The following is a 27,457-nucleotide window of genomic DNA, read 5'->3' as shown; positions in this document are numbered from 1 at the left end:
TTTTGGTTGGAGCATTTTGTCCATTTACATTCAGTGTTATTTTAGAAAGATATGGGTTTAGAGTCATTGTGATGTCTGTAAGTTTCATGCTCTTAGTGATGTCTCTGGTACTTTGTCTCACAGGATCCCCCATAGGATCTCTTGTAGGGCTGGTTTAGTGGTGATGAATTCCATCAGTTTTTGTTTGTTTGGGAAGACCTTTACCTCTCCTTCTTTTCTAAATGATAGACTTGCTGGATAAAGGATTCTCAGCCGCATTTTTTTTCTGCTCATCACATTGAAGATTTCTTGCCATTCCTTTCTGGCCTGCCAAGTTTCAGTAGATAGATCCATCACTAGTCTTATTGGTCTCCCTTTATATGTTAAGCATGTTTATCCCTAGCTGCTTTCAGAATTTTCTCTTTATCCTTGTAATTTGCCAGTTTCAGTATAATATATCATGCAGAAGATTGAGTCAAGTTACATCTGAAAGGAGTTCTCTGTGCTTCTTGGATTTCAATGCCTTTTTCCTTCCCCAGATCTGGGAAGTTCTCAGCTATGATTTCTTCAAGTACACCTTCAACATCTTTCCCTCTCTCTTCCCCTCTGGAATCCCAATTATGTATATATTATTGCGTTTAATTGTGTCTCTTAGTTCTCTAATTCTCCCTCATATGCCTGGAATTTTTTATATCTCTTTTCCTCAGCTTCCTCTTTTTCTATAATTTTATCTTCCAATTCACCTATTCTCTCCTCTTCTTCTTCAATCCTAGCTGTGGTTGCCTCCATTTTATTTTGCAGCTCATTGTAGCATTTTTTAGCTCCTCCTGGCTGTTTCATAGTCCCTTGATCTCTGTAGCAAGAGATTCTCTGCTGTCCTTTATACTGTTTTCAAGCCCAGCGATTAATTTTATGACTATTATTTTAAATTCGTCTTCTGTTACATTGCTTAAATCGTTTTTTGATCAGTTCATTAGCTGTCGCTACTTCCTGGAGTTTCTTTTGAGGAGAATTCTTCTGTTTCATCATTTTGGATAGTTCCTGGAGTGGTGTGGAACTGCAGGTCACTTCCCCTGTGCTGTTTTGAATAACTTTCGTTGGTGGGTGGGGCTGCAGTCAGATCTGATGTCTGCCCCCAGCCCACTGCTGGGGCCACAGTCAGACTGGTGTGTACCTTATCTTACCCTCTCCCAGGGCAGGACTCACTGTCGAGTGGTTTGGCCCTGTCTGGGCTACTTGCACACTGCCAGGCTTGTGGTGCTGCTTCAATGCGATCTGGTGTATTAGCTGGGGTGGATCAGCAAGGTGCACAGGGGCAGGATGGGCTGACTCAGTTCACTTTGCTTTCGGTGGTCCACTTCAGCAAGGGCCCTGTGGCACCAGGAAGGAGGCAGACCCGTCGGAGGGATGGATCCACAGAAACACAGTGTTGGGTGTTTGTGCAGTACAAGCAAGTTCAGTGACGGGAACTGGTTCCCTTTGGGATTTTGGCTGGGGGATGGGTGAGGGGGATGGCGCTGGTGAGCATTTTTGTTCCCCACCAAACTGAGCTCTGTCCTCCAGGGCTCAACAACTCTCCCTCACATTGTCCTCTAGCCCTTCCGCTCTTGGAGCAGAACTGTTGACTTATAACATTCCAGATGTTAAGTCCTGCTTGCTGTCAGAACTCACGGAGTCTGGCCCCTCTGCTTTTGCAAGCCAGACTCGGGGGCTCCACCTTGCTGGGCGGGCTGCCCCTCCACTGCCCCGGCTTCCTCCTGTCAGTCCGTGTAGCGCACACCACCTCTCTGCCCTTCCTGCCTCTTCCGTGGGCCTCTTGTCTATGCTTGGCTCTGGAGAGTCTGTTCTGCTAGTCTTCTGGTAGTTTTCTGGGTTATTTAGGCAGATGTGGGTGGAATCTAAGTGGTCAGCAGGACAAGGTGAGCCCAGCATCCACCTATGCTGCCATCTTCCTCTGTGGAATCCTGCATGCAGTCACGGGGTCCATCCTAATGATCTTAACACCACATGGCTGCTCAGGGCTGTGTCTCTAAATAGGATTTTCAAGCTGTTCTGCAAAACCAGTGAGACTATTTTTGTGCACAAAGCATGGGGGTTAAAATTTATTTTATTCCTCAATAGTAGAAAGAGTTAAAAGTTTTAAAATAATCATTACCCTTTGTTGGATGTTTTCCCTGAGAAATTATTTGCTTCTTTGTAGTTGAAAAAAGCCATAATAATAAGCCTTTACAGGAGCAGGCCAAGTGTTACAATATGTTATGTATTTGTATACATACTTCTAATTTCTCTGCCTTTGTATCACACTGTCACTGGGGATGAGGAGGGGAGGTGGTATGTAGATGAGTCTCTGGAGCTTAATACCTACATCCTCAATTGTCCTTAATTTGCAAATGTAACTCTTCCAGATCTGCATTGTTCAATTTCTGTTCTCCCTCTGTTGCTTTGTAACTGAATGGTTTAGGGCTAGTTAACAGCTTAAATTTCAAGGATGTTGAGGGTTTGTTTTGTCCACTACTCTATCCCTAGTTCTTGGGGGCAATTCTTAGGACATAGTAAGCAATCGATGAATATTAATTGAATGAATAAGTGAACTTGCCTGTGCTTCTGTTTTCTTGCCTTATTTGAATTAAATGGGATAAAATATGTAAATTTTCTAGCAAGGAGTGTGTATACCCAATAAAGATTAACTCTTCCCTTTCTCCATTAACTAAAGAGTAAGAATTTATCAAAAGTCACATAAGAAATCACTGGCAAAGTGGAGTGGAGTCCAAATTATTTTATATTTAAAAATTACTCTATGAATATATACTAGGTAAACACTGAAATTCCCATATTAAGAAAAAAAAAACTGCTATCAAAAATAATTCTTTGAAAGCCAGGGATATCAAGTGCAATATGCATCCAAGTATACATGTCTCCCAGTTTGTGTGTGAAAGAAAGAAAAAAAGAGAAAGAGGGAAGAAGGGGAAGGGGTAAAGTGGCCATGTTGTAGAAAAATGCACACTCTCATCTTCCAAGCCCTCTTTATGTCTCTCTCCCCCAACATACTTTTTAGATATATTGTTTAAACATTTGATTGTGCAAAAGAAGGCACAAGTAACTGCTATACTGTAATCACATTCTCTTTTGGTATTTACATATATATGTGACAACTAAAGCAAATGTTCAAAATAATCATCCCCCCCCCCCCCATCACAGAGCTTGCATGCTCATATGTTAACGCATGGACACATGTGCAACTAACTTCTTTTGTAGCTGAACAAACATGAGAAAATGATTTTAAAATAAAGAAGAGGGGAGATAGAAGCATAAAAACAGTGCACCCCGCCATCCATACACCTAGACATATTAAGTGTGTTACCCTAATTTAATCCTTTGCTTTCCACAGCTGAAGCAAATAATTGATTTTGTTTTGTGAGATAGGGGAGGATTCTTTCCTGTAATAGTGGAGAAGTAAAATAAAGAGAAAAGCAAATAATTGCTGTATTATTATCTGGGGCACACTTTCTATTTGTGAAACTTTGTCCTTATAGCCCCATAGAACCTCCTGTTGCAGCTAAAGAAGGGTTGTTTATGGTTTTGTGTGTGTTGAGGAAGGCTTTTTACCGTGGGAAAAAAGTTTTCTTAATTTTCTCCTCAAATGAGATAGAAGAAATAAAATAAGATAAAAACAGAGAGGGAGGCAAAGCATAAGAGACTCAACTTTAGAGAAGAAACTGAGGGTTGCTGGAGGGGAGGTGGCCGGCGGGGGGGCTAAATGGGTGATGGGCATCAAGAGGGCACTTGTTCGGATGAGCACTGGGTGTTATATGTAAGTGGCGAATCACTACATTCTATTCCGGAAGCCAATACTACACTATATGTTAACTAATATGAATTTAAATAAAATCTTGGAAGAAAAAAATGAGATAGAAAATAATATCTTAGTGTGTAAAATATAAAGTTATATATCTTAGTAGAAAATATAACAATATAATTTTCAAAAGACCTTATTGCTAGCAACAAAAGTTCATAATATAGGCAACAAAGTCATGGAGACACTTTTGAACTTTTGACTTTTCATTATCTTCTTCCTATCCCATATCTCAATGGCATATCTAAATAAAGACTCCAATCCCCGATGTAACAGCTGATAATTTTTATGTGAAGTCTGCGAAAGAACTCTGTCCCTTTTTCCTTTGGTTCAAAGGGCACAAAATCCTTTGTAGCACAAAGGTGGAGCTACAGAAGTAGAAAAACTTTATAACCCAAGAATTTCCATGCTGTTTGCAACTGTTGCATCCCTGAATCAGAATATATGGGCACACAGTTGTCTGGAATTAAAAATGACTTTTTAAATAATAATTATTAGTAATTAAATTTATAACTGGAAGAAACACCAACAATCTGATTTTAGGGATCTGGTACTGACTCACCCTTCTTGTTTAAGCTATCAGCTTCTAAGGAATTATGGGCTGGAACAAAGGTTTCTGTGATATAGCTTACCTGTTCAGGATTTTGTACTATGTATCTCCTAATAGTAGTCTGTGGATATGCAGTGACTTTCACTGTTGGAGAATGGAGTTCCTGGGGAAAAAGGTAAAAGCTGCATATAATTATAGTTGTTTAGTGAACTTGAAGCCATTAATAATAAAAAACAATTTTCAGAGTGAAATTTTAAAAGTCATTTGCATAACGATGACATATGAATTTATGCTTTTAGTTAATTTCAGTCTTAGAAACATATATGAAAGCATGTGTTTATGTGCTCAGCACTGTGCTAGGTGTTTCTATTATACTCATTTCATGGTAATTCATCACGCATTCCAAACTATATATATATATATATATATATATAAAGTTTATTTATTTATTTTGAGAGTGATAGAGTGGGGGAGGGGCATAGATGGAGGAGTGAGAAAGAATCCCAAGCACCCAAGCAGGTTCCAGGCTGTCAGCACACGTGGGGCATGATCCTACCAGCAATTGGGTCTAAACCCAAGATCCATAATTGACTGAGCCACCCAGGGACCCCAAACTATATTTGATGAGAGTTTCAAAATATTCATTTCACTGTAAATGCTCCCACATGAATAGAAGAAAATATAGCTTAATATTTATTAATTATCCCATATTTTTAAAAATGGAAGGAGACACAAAGAGAAAAATGTGTGTATGTGTGTGCGTGCGTGTGTACTTAAGCATTTAAATCTTCAATGCAGTGGTGGGAAAGGACCATAAATAACATTAAAAGAGAGACAAGAGGCAGGGTGCCTGAATAGCTCAGTCGGTTAAGCATCCGACTTCACTTAGGCCATGATCTCACAATTTGTGAGTTTGAGTCTTGTGTGGGGCTCTGTGCTGACAGCTCAGAGTCTGGAGCCTGCTTCTGATTCTGTGTCTCACTTTCTGCCCCTCCCCTGCTCATGCTCTCTCTCTCTCAAAAATAAACATTAAAAAACTGTAAATAAAAAAAAGAGATAAGGGGCGCCTGGGCGGCTCACTTGGTTAAGTGGTTAAGCATCCAACTCTTGATTTCAGCTTCTGTCATCAACTCAGGGTAGCGACATGGAGTCCCACATCAGGCTCCGCACTGGGCCAGGAGCCTGTTTAATGTTCTTTCCTTCCCTCTCCCTCTGCCCCTCCCCAGTTTTCACTCTTTTCTCTGTCTTTCTTTAAAAAAAAAATAATTCAAAAAAAGAGACAAAACACTAGAACAAAGTCATTTGTAAACTTTTAATGGAAAAAGGATCAATATCATTAATATAGAATTTTTATACCTCAATAAGAAAACAAAATCATACTACTAGAAAAATGAGAAAATGGCACAAACATTTATAAAAGAAAAACAAATGGTTAATGGACAGCAAGAATATTCAAACAAAGAATCAAATAAACATAACAAAAGGATACCATATTTTAACTGGACAAAATTTTTATTTATTTTTTTATTTTCTTAATATTTATCTATTTTTGAGAGAGAGAGAGAGACAGAGCATGAGCGAGGGAGGGGCAGAGAGAGTGGGAGACACAGAATCCAAAGCTGGCTCCAGGCTCTGAGTTGTCAGCACAAAGCCTGATGTGGGGCTCGAACTCAGTGAGATCATGACCTGAGCTGAAGTCAGACCCTTAACTGACTGAGCCATCCAGGCGCCCCTGGACAAAAATATTTAAATAATAATAGTGATGAAAGTGGAGTAGGAGGAGTGAAATATGTAGCTATTAAAATAATGATTTTAGAAATACAAACTTTCATGAAAAAATCATAACATTATATAATGTTAAGTGAGAAATGAAGATATAAAACTACATATATAGTATGATCTCAATTCCTTATTTAAATGGAAGAAAACATGAATCTAGCATTTCATGGCTAGTATAGTATCTGTGGGTAAGAGAAGGGATCATGAGTGATTTTTATTTCTTCTCTACATTTTTTATTGTTCCAAAACTCTCTACAATAAACATATTTTTATTATCAGAATTAAAACACAGTAAACCAAATTTTAAAGCCCTTCATTATGAAAAATAATAGCTAATGTAATTTGCTGACTGGATTTGAATGTAGTGAATAGCTCTACTATTTAATTGGACTTATTTTTCTAAGGCAATCCTATCTTGGAGATCCTGTAAGGCTCTATTTCTATCACTGTTGTAGCCTTCATGCCCCTGCCCTATGTTTTGATATATATGTGACCCATGCTAGTCTAGGAGCTCTTTGAGAATAGCAATTGGATCTAATGTATCTTTGTACAATATTTGATAGTCAGCTCTCAGTAAATGTTTGCTTAATAAATGCATGACTCTAACTGACTTAGCTTTAGGCTAAGCCAAATTGGGAAGTGGTAGACAAACTTCTGATAATCTTGTTTTACATAAGATCACCTTTTCCTTACTGTATTGAACTCTAGAGACCAGTTTTGGTTCTTTGTTCCCTTACTGTGCAAGTTCATACCTTGGTACCTCATCTGGGAAGGTCTGCTTTCTTAGAACACCATCTTTCTCCCTCCTAACCTCCAAAATCCACACCCTTTATACTCCCCTCCTATGCAGTAACAAATTTAGGATGTTTTATGTTTTATTTTCTTAGAATTCACTTTTTACTGTATGGAGACTAGTTCATTAAACACATATTTGTGAATATGTTATTTCATTATTATTACAGGTACTTTTTGGAGATACAATGCCTAGTCTCCAGGGTAATCTTAAAAGTGGAATTATTAAGTCGCAAAGGCTAAGGGAACTAGATCCTTGCATGTCTTTCAAGTCATGTACCTTTGAGAAGGGCTAGTTCTGACCCTATAAGCTATTCTCTCTGAATGTAAACTTACAGTTATATCACTCACAGTCAGGTCCTTGATCAGTCTAAGATCTAAGTATTTTATTTGTGCTGAAAATCGAGGATCCTTAAAATATATATAATCACTAGGAGATCCTTGACTAAAAGTCACACTAAAAGCAATCAGATTGAATAGACAATGAAGCTGAAAAGTCTCAGTTTGCAGCGTTTATTTCAGCGTTTGTTTCACATTGCTTTAATGGGCTGAGCTGATTATCATATGTGAGAATTCCCTTTCTAGTTTTGTGTTCCGGACATTTTGTGAACGTGTAAAGCCTTAGGAGGGATTCAAGATTACTTAAACATATGAGCAAGGCTTACATAAAAAAGAAAAGGACCTAATATATAACCATAACTTCTTTTACCTGTTCTGTATTTTGGGTTCTATGTATACTGCTTGGGGGACAAGTAGCTATTTTCAGAGTTGGAGAATGGAGTTTCTGTTGAGAAAAGCAAAAGGGGGTTCAGAAATTGTTACAGAGCAGTGAATGTCTTACCTTCTTGAGGCTGTATTTCCATTAATTTTATAATAACCCAGTTTGTCAGAAATAAGAACTTTATTTAGAGTTTTCTTATATCCAAAGAGCATATTACTAAATTCCTTTGTCAGTTTTGCTAGTAAACTAATGATAAAATAATTTCTAGAATACTTTCATAACAACACATTTTTCTTGTACTTCTAGGTTGCATTCTTTTCTTCTTTTTGAGATTTTTGCTAATGTACACACCGTCTGCAATTTAACAAGATGCAAAATTTATCAACACAAAAACATCAAATGCAAAAATTCCCTAATCATGATAGAATACTACCTTTGAAGACTCAACTAAGACTACTTCCCTGAAAATGCAAATGAAAACTACAATGAGATATCACCTCACACTTGTCAGAATGGCTAAAATAAAAAACACAAGAAACAACAGGTGTTGGGAGGATGTGAAGAAAGGAAAACCCTCCTGTACTGTTGATGGGAATGAAAACTGATGCAGCCACTCTGGAACACAGTATGGAGATTCCTCAAAAAGTTAAAAATAGAACTACAGTATGATCCATCAATCAATAGCACTAATGGATATTTACCCAAAGAATACAAAAATACTAAGTCAAAAGAATAAAAACATCCTGATGTATATAGCAGCATTATTTAAAATAACGGATATGGAAGTAGCTCAAGTCTCCCATCCTCCCCCCCTACACACACACACACACACACACACACACACACACACGCACACACATACACATACACACATATGGCTAAATATTACGTAGTCATAAAAAAAGAATGAAATCTTGTCATCTGCAACAACATGGATGGAACTAGAGTGTATTATGCTAAGCAAAATAAGTCAAAAAAAGGCAAATACCATATGACTTCACTCATATGTGGAATTTAAGAAATAAAACATATGAGAGAGAGACAGAGAAAAACCAAGAAATAGACTCTTAATTACAGAGAACAAACTGATGGTTACCATAAGGGAGGTGGGTGGGGGGATGGGTTCAATAGGCAATGGGGATTAAGGAGTGCAATTGTTGTGATGAGCACTGGGTGATGTATGGAATTGTTGAATGACTATATTGTACACCTGAATTTAATATTACACTGTATGTTAACTAACTGGAATTCTAATAAAAAATTAAAAAAAAAGTCTACTGCCCTGAGATTACTTCAGTCTGACTTTTAATTATGGTCTGTCTGATCTACTTGTGGTTAAATTTCAAAGAGTAAACTCTGATGTTCTAAAAATGGTCTATAAAAGTGAGAGTATGAGTTTTAATAATGATCTGATAAAAGTCAGTTTATTGATTATGCTCACATTCCTTACATTTTTCCCAAATCAACAAACTGTGTAGATTTATTAGTGTGCAACAAGTTGATAGCTTTACACAATCTCTTCATACATTACTGTAATTTACACCTAATTGACACAACTACAGGATATAGTCCCACAACAATAAAAATATTTTTTTTATTTAGAACAAGGAAGCTATTAAAAATTAGAATCATGGACTAAAAATTAGAATCAAGGGAAACACTGACAGACTCATATGGAAGCATAGTTACAAAATAGGTGTAATGTGCTGTTCTTAAAACAAATTGCCAAATATTCTGTATGCTATGGTTTTTCTTTTGTTTTTCTTTTGGTTCATCTTGGAACATTTTCATCCCCCCTTTCCCTGTTACACCAACAGTAATACTGCAAGCTTAATATATCAAGGCAGCCTTTGAATATGTTCTCACATTTCCTGCTGTAGCTGAGAATTTCTCAGACAAATGTAGGCCAAAGAGGTATATCATCCTTACCTCAGGATGATGGTTATAAATGCAACCAAATGCAGGTGGGTTTGACCCACAGATCCAAGGGGAGAATGTTTAGAGAGATAAAAAAAATGGGGGCTCCTGGGTGGCTCGGTCGGTTGAGCGTCCGACTTCGGCTCAGGTCATGATCTCACGGCCCGTGAGTTTGAGTCCCGCATCGGGCTCTGTGCTGACCGCTCAGAGCCTGCAGCCTGTTTCAGATTCTGTGTCTCCCTCTCTCTCTGCCCCTCCCTTGTTCATGCTCTGTCTCTCTCTGTCTCAAAAATAAATAAACGTTGAAAAAAAATTAAAAAAAAATGAAAGGCGATTTTTAGTTGTGCAATAACACATGAATACATGTGAACATAAAAATTTATATAGATAAAACTCAAAGATCTTTCCTTAATCATCCTCCCTTTATCGAAATCCTTTACCCAGAAATAATCATTGTTTCATGTACCATTACATAAATATATATGTACAAATAATAATCTTTATTGCTTTTATTATTCTGTAATGTAAATCAAAGATATTTTGTATTATATATTAGGTATATGTCTTAGTTCATTATTTTAAATTAATATATAGTATTCCATAATGTTTAATAACTTATCTACTTCCCTACTGAACAATGTTTAAATTGTTTCCAGTTTTCACTATGCTGCAATGAGCATCCTTATGCATGCGAGTGTTTCTATAAAATTACACAAAGAAGTGGGATTGACCAGGCACAGAGTTTGTGCATTACTCATTTTAACAGATATTGCCAAGTGATTTCCCAAATGGCTATGCCAATTACACATCTGCCAGCAGTGTGCAAAAGTATACATGTTTGCAGGATGTTTTTCTGCAAATTTTTAGCCTTTTTAGGCTGGGACTAGTAATACTAGATCATGTTGAGAAGACAATTTGTCCACACTACCTGCCACCTGATAAGTATTCTGTAAATGGTAGTTCTTTCCCCCTTCCTTTAACCAATTCAAATCTGATGACATCAGCAAATTAAATAGAATGAAACTTATTAGCCAAGTAGGCTAACTTTTAAGATAAAAGAGTGTACTGAAAACTATTTAAATTTTTTTAATGTTTATTTATTTTTGAGAGAGACAGAGCATGAGTGGGAGAGGGGCAGAGAGGGAGACACAGAATCTGAAGCAAACCTCAGGCTCTGAGTTGGCACAGAGCCTGACATGGAACTCCAACTCACAAAGTGTGAGATCATGACCTAAGCCAAAGTCAGACGCTTAACTGACTGAGCCAACAAGGCCCCCAAGAGTCTACTGAGAAGTTTTATAAACTTGCAAAAATTAACCAGAACAAGGATAAGCACGCACACACACACACACACACACACACACACACACATCACACCTTTAGGACACTTATTTATAGTGGTATAGACAGGGTTACTTTATTCAGACGCCAAGACAGTAGTTATTTAAAAGAAAATTGGTGCATTTATACAAAGACTAGTTTGGTCTTAAAATGAAGTAATTAATCTTCTTATATTTGAAAATCCAGTAAATTAATTCTATAACTTATAATTTACTTAATTAGTTTAAGCCTTCATTATTATAATTAATCTAGGCAAATGTAGCTTTTCCCATTAAACCCTCATGGAAACAGAGGACAAGTGGAGTAGTTCCAAAAAGTGAAATATTAAGGTGATAGCTTAATAAGGGTAAAAAAGATTAAGACATGTAGTATTGACCAGCATGAACTTAAATCATAGCAGTATTAGGCTGATCAAAGGTTCAGAAAAACAACTGAATAGAAGGTTTATTAATTCCAGAAACACCTGCTAAAGAAAACATTTTCCCTGGAAGTCTACAAAATTAAGTAAAATAGTGTGAGTAAATGTCCCAAATGAACATTATCTTAATGATGGAAGTTACTTTCAGTGGCATCTATCTCTAAGCAGGATTGCAGCAAGTCACCCCACAAATAGTCATTGCCTACTCCATAGGAAGTGATCAAAAATGTAAATAAGTGAATGAAGATGTCTTAGTTTCAAAGGCATCCCAGGAAAAGGACTAACTTTCCCACTTGATAACCTATATGAATGTTTAATTTTCAGTGTGACTTATATGTATATAGCTTACTTAAATCCTTCATGTTGAAAACATTAAATTCAATGAATAAGTACGTCTTTTGTGCTTCAGCCCCCTGTGCAACTGTCTTACATACCTTGTAATAAAATAATCAAAGGCTGGGGAAGAGGTAGTGATAAGTATAATAATCTAGTGGAAAGAGTCCTAGATTTGGGAATCAAGAATCCTGGGTTCTACTTATAGTTACACTATCAGCCAGCTGTGTGCCATCAAACAACTGATATCAAACTGATATCAAACAGGTCTCCCTGAGCTTCAGTTTCCTCATATGAGAAATGGAATTTGGGTGTGGGTGAGTGTGAATTAGAAGATAGGAGATGATTTCCAGCTTATTTTTCCATAGATACAAAGCAATTTCAAATCCTTTAAACTTGTCTGTCTTGCTTTCCTTTGATGATGATGATGATAATGAGGACAACTAACACTAAGAGCTTTCTACGCCAAATAGATTACATAGATTATTTCATTTGACACTTAAAGCAATCCCATGAGGGAGGTACTATTATCATCTCATTTTACATGTAAAAGTTACACAAAGATAGGTTAAGTAATTGGCTGAAAATCATAAAGCTAATACTAGAGTGTTAGAATTCCAACTCAAATAGCATGACTCCAGAACTCATGCTTTTAGTCACCATACTTTGCTGCATCTATAGGTTGCCTCATTATATTTTGTTTTTCAAGTTGTTGAACAAATTCTGTTAGATTTGACTAGTTCTTACAATAACAGGCTAGATATTTGCCTTTTTTTAAATTACTATCAAAAGTAACTTTTGAGTGCCTGAAAATAAGAGATCCACCCAAAAGTGACTGTGTGAAAGAATACCCTGATTAAATAACTTAAACTTCTAAAAACTTTAATATAGTATTTTTTTACAGACTGCATGATATATTTACAGAGTGTATGCAAAGACCTTCAAACTCAATAAAACATTAAAATTTTCTTTACTACTCATATTTTCTAAGTCCTTCAATTTTTGTAAGAGGGCCCTACTTTTTATGTTTAAATATTTAGCACAGTATTGAGTTGTTTATTCTTGTGGCTCACATTTGCCATATACGTAACTATTGTCTTGTTGGGTACTATCTTTAGGTAGAGTTCTGGTAAAAAAAAATAATTTTGTTTATAATCAGGTGGGCTTAGGCTTAGCATAAAATCCAAGCTCTTTTTCCCACACTTCCTAAAGTAATGATTTTCAACTTGTAAAGTTGTACCAGCCCTCTTCCTCCTTTTCCTTCTCTTTTTCTTCCATTTATAAAGCACATATGACATCACCAATTTTAAGATCAGAGTGGATTAAATCCATCTGCTTTTTTGGATAATTTCACTACATCACCTGAGATAATTGTCCATACCTTAGTATACCCTAAATCAGAGCTGGGAAACTCAAGTTGCCCTAGGGAGGATTCACAAAACTGCATCTTATTTCTGTTTGTTAAAATAGTTATGTTTTTTCAGAATTAACAAATCATATGAAATGCAAATGGCCCCAATTTCTCAGTTACTCACCTCAGTGAGAGAGCTTTCCAGTAGCTCAGTGAAGTGCAGAAAGAAGGGAAAGCAGAAGCTGGAGAGGTGTTATTCTCCTTCAGGTAGAAGGAAAACTTTAAAAACCTAGGACATACTCTGAATTCCAGGATTATTTCAGGGCAAGACCTTGAAATTTAGAACAGATACAGTTTTTTTTCCTTTGATATATTTTTTATACTTTCCACTCTGATAATGGAACATTAGAATGGGGAAATCTATCAAATGATTTGCTGAATCTCAAAAATTTAAACCTGTTTAAACTGAAAATACTTTAGTATCTAACTAAGGTTAATTAAGGGTGATAGCTGACATAGGGAAACTATCAAGAGCTGGTTTCTAAACCTAGGACATTCATTAACTAGCTGTTATGACTTGGACACGTTATTATTCTGAGCTATTTGAGCCTCAATTTCTTTATTTGTACAATAGACAATAATACACAATGCATATTTTTACTTGCACACTGTACAGTGGATGTAATATTTTCCTACTTAGTTTTTGGAATTCCAGTGGGTAAAGAATGCATGTAAAAGAATTTCAAAAAAATACCATCTGTTAATATGGGGCATAATTTTTACTGGATTGGTAACATGTATAACTAAGTAAGTTTTTCAATACTTGTTATTCGATGGTGGTGAAAGAGATATAAAGCATAGACAGAATATACTCTCTACCCTTACCAAGCTTATAATTATTTAGGTGGTAAAAACTATTAGTGTAAATAGAGATACAGTATCATAAGAGCTATGAGGAACTTACTATGAGAGTTTTTGAGAGCTAAGAGAAGATTTCAGCATGGGACAATTTAAGATTTCATCACAAGGTTACACTTGAGGAAAGTCTTGAAAAATTGTTGTAATTTCAACTTATCTAGATTGGTGAGGATGGGGAATGGGACATTTCAGGTATAAGAGCAACATGAGCAAAGGCATAGTTATGGAACATTAGGGGCTATATTTAGAGAACAACAGTTTACATTTTGGCTGAAACAGAACACTAGAAGGGGAGTTCCAGGAAGTAAGGTCCCTAGAAGCCAGATAATGAAGGGCTCTGAAAGTCAGACTAAGAAATTTATAGACACTGAGTGTTGCTGAAGGTTTTATTGAAGCAAGAGAATGATATAGGGTATTTGCAGGGAATTGAAGCAACTTTTCTAGATAACATATTCTTAGATATAATTATATTTGTGAATTATTTTAAAATAATGTTATGCAGGAAACTATGCATCCCAGCTGAAGTTTGTTTTAGAAAAGAAATGGGTAAATACTATTTTTGAGGGTAAAAATCTTTCCTTGGAAATTTTAAAATGCATTTTGGTGTATGGGTGAATACTCAGCAGTAGTAGTAGTTTTTATGAGGGAATCTTGGGGCATATAACTGATGTGCTAAAACAATTACAGATTACTGAACAAGATTCAATAAATAAAATCACTTCACCTAGACAGAATTTCAGTAACAAGGGAGGTAAAAAAATATCTTTATAAGCAGACTAATTAGCAGCCTCAAACTGTAATTTACTTAAAGGGAATATCACAAAAAGATCCCTGGGAAATAATATGATGACAGATCAGAGCCACTAACCCTTTAACAGAATTTGCCATAAGTAATGATAAATATTTGCTCATAGGGGAAAAATATAAATCAAATATAAATGCTTAATGTGACCAAAGAACTAAAATAGAAAATGAATTGGCTTATTAAATAGCTTCCTAATATATACGTTATGTGTTGTTCACTTTTTTAAAGAAGCAATTTGTGTCCTACTTTCCATTTTCAGTTCAAAGAGAAGGCATAGAAAGGTGAAGCCCACAAACAATCATAACTATATATCTTTATTAAAGCCATTGCTTACAGCCACATTCAGGCATTTTTGCAAGCCACGATCATAATGTGGGGGGAGAGAAAACACAGAAAAGCTGGGAGAGAAGGGAGAGGGGAGGGGGGGGAAAGATGAGAGAAAGAGTGTAAGAGAGAATTTCCAGTTCCATCCCATTCCCCAAAATATTTGTTTTGATTTGTCTTTGAGTTTTGATTTCTAAAAAGTCTCAACCCTCAACAAGTGTAGAGTCTATGGTGGAGGGGAAGAAGGACCACATCAATAATATACTACTCAGTATTATAAGTGTGTTATAGTTAAATAATATAAAGTGATAGTAGGTAGGAGAACACATCTGGGATGGAGGTGGGGGTGGAGTACTACACTGAGGAGAGGGTAAGAAGATTCAGAATTGGAGATGTCAAGAGGATAACTTTCCAGATGTATTTTGAGGGATAGGTAGAATTCCGGAGGCGATGTGAGGGAAGGGTGGCTATTGCCAGAGTGGGGAATGAAATGAACAAAGGCAGGGATAGGAGGGAGGCAAAATGCTCAGTCTGCTCAAGAAACAGAAAGCAGTACAGTGTGTCCAGAACACAAGGTGGGAGGAAGTAGGTAGTGGGAGATAAGACTGGAAAATTAGGATAAGACTGTTCTAAGGATCTAGAAGATCCTTTGACATCATCATGATGAAGAGTTTGAACTTAATTTTGGAACTCGATTATCAAATTTTTTGAAAAGATTCTGTATTACAAATGAAATATCATTTTATTGCTGAGATTATAAATTCCATGCTAAGGTAAAAGCTCACTTTATTTCTTAATACTATTTCTATCAATGTTCTCCTAAAGCATTTATGAACTTTTAAATAACTAAAAATTTAATGAACTTATTATTATCCAGTGCTGGAGCCTTGTATATTTTAATACAAAACAGTCAATACAATCTATAAGAAAAATATTTTAAAAAAGAATTCTGAACAGCAGCAAAAAAGTCAGCCTTCTTTGTAAATAACTAAGTTTTAAAGTATTTAAATGCTCATTATATTATTATTTATGCCCCGGCTTGTGTCAAAAGATTTTAAATGGTTCATAATGGAAGCACATATAAGGAAATGATCATGAAGTATAAGTAAGAATCAGATATCAGATGTTACTGTGTGAGATAAATAAGAGTCAAATGTGTAGACCAGGAATATAGTGATTACAAGTATAGACCTGGAACTAGACTGTTAGATTTAAATCTTAGTTCTACCACATACTACCTATATGAACTTCAGTAAGTCATATAACATTTCACTGTTTCAGTTGCCACATCTGTAAAAATGGGAATGGCATTTGAACCTTACTAAAGTTTAAAATTGATTCAGTAAGTTAAGGAAGATAGGTAGTTCCAGAGAAGCTATGAAACCCAGATCATGTGCCCAAAACAAAGAAAGATGCATTTGGGGGTGCCTGGTTGGCTCAGTCAGTTAAGTGGTTAAGCATCCATCTCTAGGTTTCTGCTCAGGAGGTCATCTCACTGTTAGGGAATTCATGCCCCAACTTGGGCTTCCTGCTGACAGGGCAGGGCGGAGCCTGGTTGGGATTTTCCCTCTCTTCCTCCCTCCCTCCCCCTACAGCATGCACTTTGTCTCTCAAAATAAACCTTAAAAACAAGGAAAGACAAAGAAACAAAGATGCATTTTGATTGAGGGATGTAATTTTTCATCTTTTTCATCTTCTTAACCATTTACTCTGTCAAAAAGTGAGGTTCCGGGAAAATCATGTAGCTAGAAGTATACATACATGCATATATACATAAAAATCTTTCATTCATTTCTTTTAAAAAGGTTTCATTCATTCATTCATTCATTCATTTTAAAAAGGTTTATGAATTTAATTCTCTTTTTCCTGTAAACTTATACTTTGAGCATTTGTGGCTTCATTTTTATTTCATTTTAATCTACCCATTATAGCTGATCATGTAAATTGACAACACTTTGATCACACATTTGTACCACCATAAATTTTCTTGAATGTGATGATCTTAAAGGTATTTCTATATTTAAATGAGTAGCCTGAATATATAGATTTCCAGTGTCCTGTAGAACACTCTGCAATGGTGGAAATGTTCTATATTTGTGTTATCCAATATAGCAGCCACTAGCTACATATGGCTGTAGAACAGTTAAAATGTGGCTAGTGTGACTGAGAAATGGAGTATTTAATTTTATTTGATTTTAATTAATTTAGATATAAATGAAAATAGTCACACGTTACCCTATTAGAAGTGCAGCTTTAGAAGAAACATTAGGTAAGAATCAGACAGCAAACAAGCTTTAATGTTCAGTGTCACTACATTTCAGAAGAATAAAACAAAAACACAAACTAAAAACACTCCATCTAAAATATCAAAGACACTAAGAACATGGGAACTTCCAAATTACTCTTTCTAAAGGATACTTATGCCAGTAAACATTTTAAATACATCCCTGCTTTTCTAGTATTTTGATCATATACCATGAGTTTTAGAAAATTGTTTTAATGTTTTTCCTCATTAGTCTCTCTTAGCTAGTAGAGCCCTAATAAGCCTTTCAAACATATGTGTTTACCCAATCTTTCCAGTGTTAAAAAAGCTCTTATTTTATAGCCTATTCATTATCATTTATTTTATTTTGTCTGTGGCGCTAAGGGGTTTTTTGGCTATATTTTTATAGATCAATGATAAAATCGGAAAGAATTATTGAGTGCTCTATGCCAGGTAGTGTGCTGGACACCGTGACATGATATCTTATTCAATATTCACTAAAACCCTGAGGAAAGGTATTATTGTCCACACTTTACCCATAAGGACACTGAGGTCCTGAGAGATCAGTAATTTATTCTAGGTTCTAGGACTTAATATTTACTGTGTGTTAGGCACTATGCTGTGCGTTTTCCATCATATGTTATCGAATTTGACCCTAACAACTATCCTATGAGTTAAGTATTATTGTCCCATTTTACAGATTAAGCAACTGATCCCCATAGATAGCATGTCCCTGAACCAGGAATTAAACCTAAGACATTTAAAACATAAGTCTACATTCTTAGCCACTACACTAGACTGTTTCATAGTTTTGTTCTGCTAAAGTCTACCTTATCACTGCCCATTTATTATTTGCCTCTCTATAAGCCATTCCAAATAGATTCATATTTATGGGCATTTTCTCCACACAGTGTTTTTTTGTGACTCATATTTTCACTCTGAAAAACATGAACCTCTTTAGCCAACACCTATTGGCTTTCATTTTGATAATCTTATCAAAGAGTTCAAGACTTTGGTGCCGTAGATACAGGAGAGATGGCAAGACTTCTGGGAATGACAATGAGGTAAGAGATTACATTCATAGTATAGGACTTTGTTTTTTAAATATTTGGAAGCTTGTTGAAATGAATGGAACTCTCATGCTATCTAATTTGAACTTTAAAACTTTTAAAAACTAATAAATAATATAATGTTCCAAGAAGGAGTCTTAAAATGACTGTGAGAATCCCTGAACATAATAATAGTGACTTAGGAACAGTTTAGGACTAACAGTTTCAAAAGAGGCAATGTCTTTAAAAACCACCTGACATTTATGCTGGCAGAATTTGCCAAGGCAAACTGCCATTTGAATAAATTTCTTGAATAGTAAAAAAGATGCTTTTGTTAAAACCTTTCAACGTTAGTAACATGGTTAAATGCCTGCCTTAGGTTATTGTTGAATGTTCTGAACTTTGTACAGGAAGAAACATATAAATTCTAATGATATTTTTTTTAGATGAAGCAAATACTTCCTTGATTTAGAATAAAATCTGTAATTCTGTTCTCATGTAAAGAAAGCAATAGAATGTATTAGAATGTACTAGTAATAAGACTTCTTCCCCTCATCCCTTTCTTCCAAAGGAAATTCCTCATTTAAGAGAGTTTCTTTTCTTTTCCTGAAGGAACCTAGGAGAAAAAATAAAGTGTACAGTCTCTTTGTACATGCTTCTTGTCTTTAAAAACTAGAAGTATATATATGCTCCATTGGAAATCAAAAAAAGATGCTATTGCCATAGCTGTTATTGTAAAAAAAAAAGTTAGCTCAAAAATACTTGTTTACAAAAAGTTTTTACTTTTATTTATTTTTTTAAAGCATGCTCCAAATTTAGGAGGCATTCTGTTTGTTTGTTTTTTTTTTTAATTTTTAACGTTTATTATTGAGAGACAGAGAGACACAGAGCGTGAGCATGGGAGGGGTAGAGAGGGGGAGACACAGAATCCGAAGTAGGCTCCAGGCTCTGAGCTGTCAAGGGGAGCCTAATGTGTGGCTCAAACCCATGAACTGTGAGATTATGACCTGAGCCAAAGTAGGTTGCTTAAGCAATTGAGCCACCCAGGCGCCCTCCAAAATTTTTACTTTTAAATGGGGTTTAACAAACAAAAAGCAGAATCAGACCTATAAATAGAAAGAACTGATGGTTGCCAAAAGGAAGGGGTGTGAGGGTATGGGCAAAACAGGTGAAGGGGAGTGGGAGATACAGGCTTCCAGTATGGAATGAATAAATCACAGGAATAAACAGCACAGGGGCACTTGGGTGGCTAAGACAGTTAAGTGTCCAAGTGTCCAACTCTTGATTTAGGCTCAGGTCATGATCTAATAGTTCCTGGACTCAAGCCCCCCTGGAGCCTGCTTGGGATTTCTCTCTCCCTCTCTCTCTGCCCCTCCCCCCACTCACATTTTTTTGATAATAATAATAAATAATAATAATAATAATAAACAGCATAGGAACTATAGTTAATGATATTCTAATTATACTGGAACAGATGGCAGCTATACTTGTGGAGAGCATAGCAAAATGTATGGAGAATTTGAATCACTATGCAGTACACCTGAAACTAATGTAACATTGTGTCTCAGTTATAGTAAAAAAAAATTAATAAAAATAAATGGGATTTAAGAGCATGGCAACTCCCAGTTATTTTACCATGAATTGCCGAACAAAGAAATTTGGATCATAGCAGTTAAAGCACCAGTTCACCTCCTTTCCCCTTGCCATGCCCCCTCCCCCACCTTTCCAAATACACACACAAGGAAAGCTTGTGAGTGTCATGACCTGAAAACAGGCCCAGCAATTTATCAAACCTCCCTTAAATAAGAGACAACTGCCATGGGAATTTTTACCCAGCAATTAGTTGCACAATTTCTATAGCTTTATTTAATTGTAAGCAAAACAAGGCTGACCAAAGCTAAAAACATGGGCCTCTTTTCCTATGACCTCATTCCATTTTAAGGCAACCTACTTCCCTGAACAATCATTCATGTTATTGACCACACCCTTGAACAACAATGTATCAAAGCAACACACCCTCCCCACAGAGGAGGAAATTTTTCTGATAGTGTATAAAAATCCTGGCACAGTAAGGGAGCTATCCACAATCTTTGTAACCAAAGAAAAGGGGAAAATATCACCTAAACAAAGATAAGCCCAAGCTGACTAATTATTGATAACAGAAGTTATCAATAACACTCATAAACATAGATTCTCCCCGGGAAGCTCTCTAGAGTTAAATTTGGTTTCAAGTTTTAAATTCAGAAGAATGGTAACCCATGCAGCACACATATTAAGAGGTCCCTTCTTTCACCAAAACTTATTTTATTCAATAAAATATTGATGGCCAAAGCACAAAATTATATTTAAAAATGAAATATAGACATATGGAACACTTACAGACCACTTCCTATACATCTATCCTCAACATGGATTTTCTCTAGGAGAAGCAAATGGTATTTATCCAAATAATTACTATGTTTTCTATATAATAGGCATTTAATAAATATTCAACTCAATTAATGACTGGTATTAAAAAATATTTTATTTTGGGGACACCTGGGTGGCTCAGTCGGTTAGGCATCTCACTTTGGCTCAGGTCACGATCTCATGGTTCCAGAGTTCAAGCCCTGTATTGGGCTCTGTGCTGACAGCTCAGAGCCTTGAGCCTGCTTCGGATTCTGTGCCTCCCTCTCTCTCTGCCTTTCCCCTGCACATACTCTGTCTCTGTCTCTGTCTCTATGTCTCTCTCTCAAAAATAAATAAAACATTTAAAAAATGTAAAAACACTTTTTTTATTTTGATTCAATTCTCTCTCATGCAACAGAGCTCCTTTGAATACATGGAAAATATCTTAAACTTCATGAAAAGCTAATTAGTAGATGGGAAACATATATGTTCAGTAATTTTACATTAATGGTATTCATTAAGACAGTATTTCATTTTGCGTTAATGATGGTAAGCTAATATTTAAGCTTTTTAAAAGGTTGAGTTGTAAAATTTTTTATTTTGTTTTGTGTAGTTTCTAGAACTCCATTTATTTACAAGATTGCGTTCAGTTTTAAAATGCATCTGTGCCTTTGATTACCCCTGTGTTTGATTTTACCTGTCCATATATATAAATCTGGTCATTTTAATTCTAGCATTAATTTATGTAATTTCATCAGCAACTGCTTTCTACATTCAATTTTCTCTGCTCTATCAATCAGATAAAACAATAATTGAGAGAATAATGAAATATATCTATTAATTATAGACGAGAAACAGGGCAACATTATGTCTGGAGAAATTTTAAATATTTATATTTATAAACCCCATCTTAGTGCACAAGAAAGCAATAGAGGAAATCAATATACTAAAAAGAAACAGAAAATACTAAAGTACTGCAAAAAGCATTTGGTTAAATCTAAAATGTCTACTACATAAGCTAAAATTAAGATTCAGGAAACAAAGAAGAGTGACATTAATTTCAGTTTCTCAAAGGGAACATATTTTACTATTGACAAGTACATTTTATTTATTTATTTATTTATTTATTTATTTATTTATTTATTTTTAAAATGTGTATTTATTTATTTTGAGAGAGAATGAGCAGGGTAGGGACAGAGAGAGAGTTAGAAAATCCCAAGCAGGCTCTGAGCTGTCAGTGCAGAGCCCAATGGAAAACTCGATCCCGGGAACCATGAGATCATGATCTGAGCCCAAATCAAGAGTCTGACGCTTGCCACCCAAGCGCCCTTATTTATTTTATTTATTTTACAGTAAGCTCCATGCTCATCATGGAGTTTGAGCTCACAACCTTGAGATCAAGAGTCACCTGGTCTACTGATTGAGACAGTCATGTGCCCCAATTATATATTTTTAAATCTTATGAATTATCTGAATGTCATCCAAAACACCAAAATGCTGAAGGCAATTAAAGTAAAAGTTTAACTGAATTTATGGTAAGCAACAATTGATTATAATACACAGGCCCAGCTGCCAGGATGACAAACTCTAGCCTCAGAATAGTTGCTACATACCAACTCAAAATGGCTTTAAATTATGGCACATTAAAGAGAGACTTTATTAAAACATGAAACAAACAAAAAAAGATTTTGAGTAATATGTGCTGTTTGATTTTTCTTGACATGGTACATAATAAAGCTTCTGCCACATCTTACCCATCACATTACCAGGAAGGTAATTTCATGTAAAATCTAGGTTCTACTTTACACAATGGCATCCTGTTAAGAAATAGGGAGAAAGAAAAAAAGAATAGAAGAGTTTCTTCATCACATTGTTTGTGACAGCTACCTAAATAATTCTTGCCAAATTATCTTTTAGTGGATTTGTGAATGCCCTTTGATATCTAACTAGGTTTGAAATTTTATAGTCAAATTTTCTTCTTGTTTCACTGAGGGAATGAAACTTCTTAGTTTTGTCCTTTACTAAATATATAGAATTTCACCTACCTCATCCTCACACAACCTTTTTTTTTTCTTTTCAATTAAAAAAAACATCAGACTTCACAACATTCTCCATTCCAATCTCTTATCCAAATTTTTGTGGCAATACTTGATTTCCCTAAGGTTCTTTATAAATTTGTCTATGGGAAACTATGCTTCAGGATGGCAATAGTCTTATAAGGATTGCTTTAGCAATTGACAGGTAGAAAGAAGAAAAGTCTTGTAAAAAAGCTTGACCAGCTTGGTCCTGGGATTTTTAAAAAGGACAGTTGAACTAAGGAGATACAATAAAGTGATCCTAAAATTTGTTCTGTAGTCAATATTTACAATTTGATAAATTTCCACTCTTAAATTTTTATCTATATTTCCTTTACTAGCAAGTTGACAAGAAAAAGGATTAATGTTTTTAAATAACTATGGCAGGGTGATTTTAGCATTTCTATGATAATAGTAACCTGTTTTTGCATTGTTTTGGGGCTACTAAGGAACATAGATGATACCCACTTTGTTGTTCATTAACATCCTAATACTAAATATTAGAATGTACATTTGCATTATTATTATCAGTTATGCAAAGTAGTATTTTGTTATCTTTATATTTTCTTCCTTTGACTTCAATACAGGTGGAAGTTTTTTTCAACTAGAAAATTACCTACAGTAAATTCTGGATTTTTTCTTCATTATTTCCCCCCAAATTAAGCTAGGCACAAAATGTCAGTAAAATCATGATCTTTGTAGTTGTTGGGTTATCTAGGTCTTTAAAAATTCTTTAAAAAGTTTTATTATATACTTTAGAAATTTTGCTTTATATCTTACTTTACATTGTGGTTTTTGGGAAAATAACCCATATTATTCCAGATTTATACAATAATCCAACATCAGATAGTATCATCCCAATGGTTGCTTTTTGAACTTTTTACAGTATAAATTTTATCTTGAAAACATAATTTTAGTTTAGACAGATGTTTCCAGAAAGCTTAAATTCATACAAATTTAATGTAAACAGATTCAAAGAATGAAAACAAACAGAGCTGTTAATTTTACATAGTCTTGCAATGTTCTTTTACATTCATTGGCAAGATTATTAGCACAGACACTAATGCTAAATAGCCCCTTTAAAAGCAAATTTATTTTATTTTAAAGGGTGCCTTAAAGTTCTGCCTTTTTAAACTTTTATATAACAATTACTTACATCTTGTCTTCCTCAGTCCTGTATCCACTCTTTCAATCCTCTGTCTGCCAATATTCATAAATTATTCACTTTGGCTATACAAGAACCAGTGTGTTGTTTTCAGAAGATGAAACACATACAGCAATTTGAAATGATATTTGTGCCTATCACTTATCCTGGAGCAGCACACTGTTTGCTGAACACAAATAATTGCTCATCACTCCATATAAGCCATTGCCCCTGTACTACCATATTTGATATAAAAAAAATCTACTTATTTCTGAAATCAAGTGAATCAGTGGGAACTTACTCTATAAAAATCATTGTATTCAAGTTGAGGATTGTTTTGCGGTAAAGGCAAATGAATACTTCGGGTCAGATATCCCAATCAAATCCAACAAAAAATGAGTCATCGTATGCTCTAGTTAGATTATAAAACTCACTGAAGCTGTTAAAACAACCACAAGCACTAGGAAATGAAAGAACAGCAAGAGATGGAATTTAGATGACTGTACATTGCATATATAGCTGCAGAACAGAGGCAGAGAAGCTGAAAGAAAAGAAATGAGGTTGAAGACATCCCCTATGAATCTGGCTTAACTATCATTGTGGTACCTGAGAATGGTTGCTCCAAACCAAATTTTGGTAGGAGGAGGCAGTTTTGAGAGGGGAGAGCACTTCCTGTGAGTTGATGGAGTCCAAGGCCTGAACCACCTTGTTCATGGGCCCACTGTAGGTTCTCACTCTCTCATACACTACATTTTTTTCTGGAAGGTGCTGGGTTTGGCTTGACTGATGGTGGCAGTGGTAATGCTGGGTTTGGCACTGCGGCACCTCTGGGGGCTGCTGAATCCCACAGCTGCTGCTGCTGTTCTCATTCCAACAGCTTGAGCTCATGATGTTCTCAGTGGTCAGCGAAGTACTCCTCAGACACTCTCCCTACAGAAAAAACAGAGAGAGAGAGAGAGAGAGAGAGAGCGTGCTCATGAATAAGGGTAGGAAGGAAGGCAAGCATGCACATGTTGAAGCCATTTATCAACCCCCTCTGCTTATAATGGTGCCCAGGAGAGGTTAGAGTTACCTGAGCAGCAGCAGGAGCAGGTCTGGCAGCTTCAGAGGAGGCAGCAGGTATTTGAGTGCAAATGAAAAGTTGAGTCACCCTGTGAGATTGCTCCAGGAAATGGTACTGACACGCCCCTCAGGGGTGGATTCACCTGGCAGGTTTACCTGCCAGGAGAGGCCCTGCTTTGCCACGAAGATTCAAGGCTGCATTTGAGTAGGTAAGAGAGTTTGAAAAGAACAGAAATGTGGGATTTTTAGGGCTGAAGCCAGAGCTTCCAAGTCCACAGGCTTGGAAATTCATTTAACTGTAAATAGGCAAAGACATGCTCATGCCTAAATTTACTGAGAAAAAAAAGTCACAAACATCACATGAAAGTGACTTACTCATGGTTCTTAAGCTTAGCAAAAAAAATTACAAGCATGGGTGTTATCATTCCAGAGTCCCAGACCAAAATATAAGGTATTTGCCTAAGGACACCCTAATTTTTACAGATAAATTTGCATTCTTTGCAAACCCCAGCTGGTAATTACAGTTAAGGGAGATTGCTTTTGGGTCTACTTCTAGCAACTCTAATTTATGGGCCTGTGCATCTTGACAGGCCTAGTATGACTTTCTAATGTACATTGAACTAGATTTGTCTAAATGATTGAATTATTGTCTATAAATGGGAGATTGGTCAAGAAAGCTGTTACCATTCCACAAATACTTTGCATTTCAGCATTTGTTTTTATTGTTTTGCATTTTTACAAAAGAATGTACCCTGATTTTATATGTGCCCTAGGAAACACTGACTTTGATTTCTTTTTTTAATATCTAGCTGTTAAGGGAGCTGCAAGTCCTGGGAGGTGCCTTACTTTATGTAATGAGATTTAAACATGCTCAGCACTTATTACTACTTTAAATTAGAGATCATAATGCATGCCTACTTCCCTACCAAATTTTGCCTTTCAGGATACTTTAGCATCCCTGAACTCTAGAATACTCACCAAGTGTGTCTTCAGAAAACGGGTGCCTTCCTAGTGTGTATATCCACCATAGAATCTAGCATATCATCACCATGCTAGAGAAGAGGAGAATATTATTAACCTGGCTAGCCAGGCTTTTATTTGCTAAGTGAACAAAAAATAATGATTTACTGGTCACTTACTATGACCAGGTACTATGTGAGGAATTTTACATAGATTATCTGTCATCCTCACAACTTTATGAGGGTGTATAGGTGAGGAACTGAGACACAGACATAGAGAGGCACAGAAATTTCCCAAAGTTAAACAACTAGTAAATGGTGGGTCTGGGATTTTAATATAAGGCAACTCATTTTAGAGGCTAAACTCTTATTTACTGTATTATTCTGCTAGATAAATTTTAAAATTGTGTTCTGCATCTGGTCATCTAACAAATCTTCTAGGTGGAAAATCAAAAAACAGTTTTTAACTGATGCTTTGTAAGTGACTTTAAAAGGAATCTTTGGATTTTTTGTGGGAGACAGGTGTGCAAAATGCTGAAAACCAACCTTTAACTCTTTAAAATAATTTATTGTATATTTACATTGTGTGCTGTGTACTTCAAATCTAATCCTTGTTCATTTTAACGCTATTCCTCAAGAATCAATGAAAATTTATTTATGTATTTATTTTTAAATTTTTAATGTTTATTTATATTTGAGAGAGAGAGAGAGAGAGTGCCAGGAAAGGGCAGAGAGAGACAGAGACAGAATCTGAAGAAAGCTTCAGGCTCTGAGCTGTCGGCACAGAGCCTGACACAGGGTTTGAACTTACAAAACATGAGATCACTACCTGAGCAGAAGTTGGACGCTTTACCGCTGGAGCTACCCGAGCACCCCAAGAATCAATGAAATTTTACTTAGAAACATGTGATCTGACAAACAGCTTGGCAAAATGTCAGATTGGTAACTTGAGAATATCATTAGCAGTATCATTTTGGATAAGCTTTGTGTGTGAACAGGGAATGGGTAAGTGAGGTCATCCAGTCAGCTCTGATTGTTTAACTCTGGATTTAAAATACAAACACATATACATAGTACTGTTAATATTTTCAGCCAAGAGGTGGCCTAGTAAATAAAGAGAAGGAAATAAATAATAAAAATTCTTTCATCCATAAAATGGTGACCATACCTGCCCTCTTTTTGAGGCAGCCACCTTTATGCATTTGGGCAAAAATTAATGTGTTGGTTCCCTGAGCCTCATCCATTATTCTTCCCCATGGGCATGAAGGAGAGAAAGAGCTTAAAGCTCAAAGATAGTGTATAAGAAATTGGATTAGGCATTATCTGGCAAACAAACCACATCTGACTATGAAATAGATATTGACTACTTTGGTTCACCTCAGAGAGGTTTATCAGTATTCTAACCAAAGTTTCTGCTCCTTTTCTGAGAATTTATT

The 27,457-nt window shown here is 35.8% G+C and overlaps 1 protein-coding gene across 2 annotated transcripts in view; it reads right to left on the bottom strand.

Moving 5' to 3' along the window:
* POF1B (POF1B actin binding protein) overlaps positions 1-25,151 on the bottom strand; it is a 115,622-nt gene extending 90,471 nt beyond the window's left edge. For both annotated transcript variants that reach the window (XM_019439678.2, XM_053891445.1), the window contains exons 1-3: positions 25,073-25,151; positions 24,607-24,930; positions 4,465-4,545 (exon numbers count right to left, since the gene is read on the bottom strand). In XM_019439678.2, coding sequence (XP_019295223.2) covers positions 4,465-4,545; positions 24,607-24,888 — 363 coding nt within the window. In that variant the 5' untranslated portion in view covers positions 24,889-24,930; positions 25,073-25,151. The remainder of the gene's footprint in view (positions 1-4,464; positions 4,546-24,606; positions 24,931-25,072) is intronic.
* Positions 25,152-27,457: the final 2,306 nt, after the last annotated feature.

The sequence above is a fragment of the Panthera pardus genome, unplaced genomic scaffold (genome assembly GCF_024362965.1).
Source record: "Panthera pardus isolate Hobbes unplaced genomic scaffold, ASM2436296v1 HiC_scaffold_27, whole genome shotgun sequence".
NCBI classification, from domain to species: Eukaryota; Metazoa; Chordata; class Mammalia; order Carnivora; family Felidae; genus Panthera; species Panthera pardus.
The sequence above is the reverse complement of the archived record's forward strand: the minus strand, read 5'-3'. Positions and strand labels throughout refer to the sequence as shown.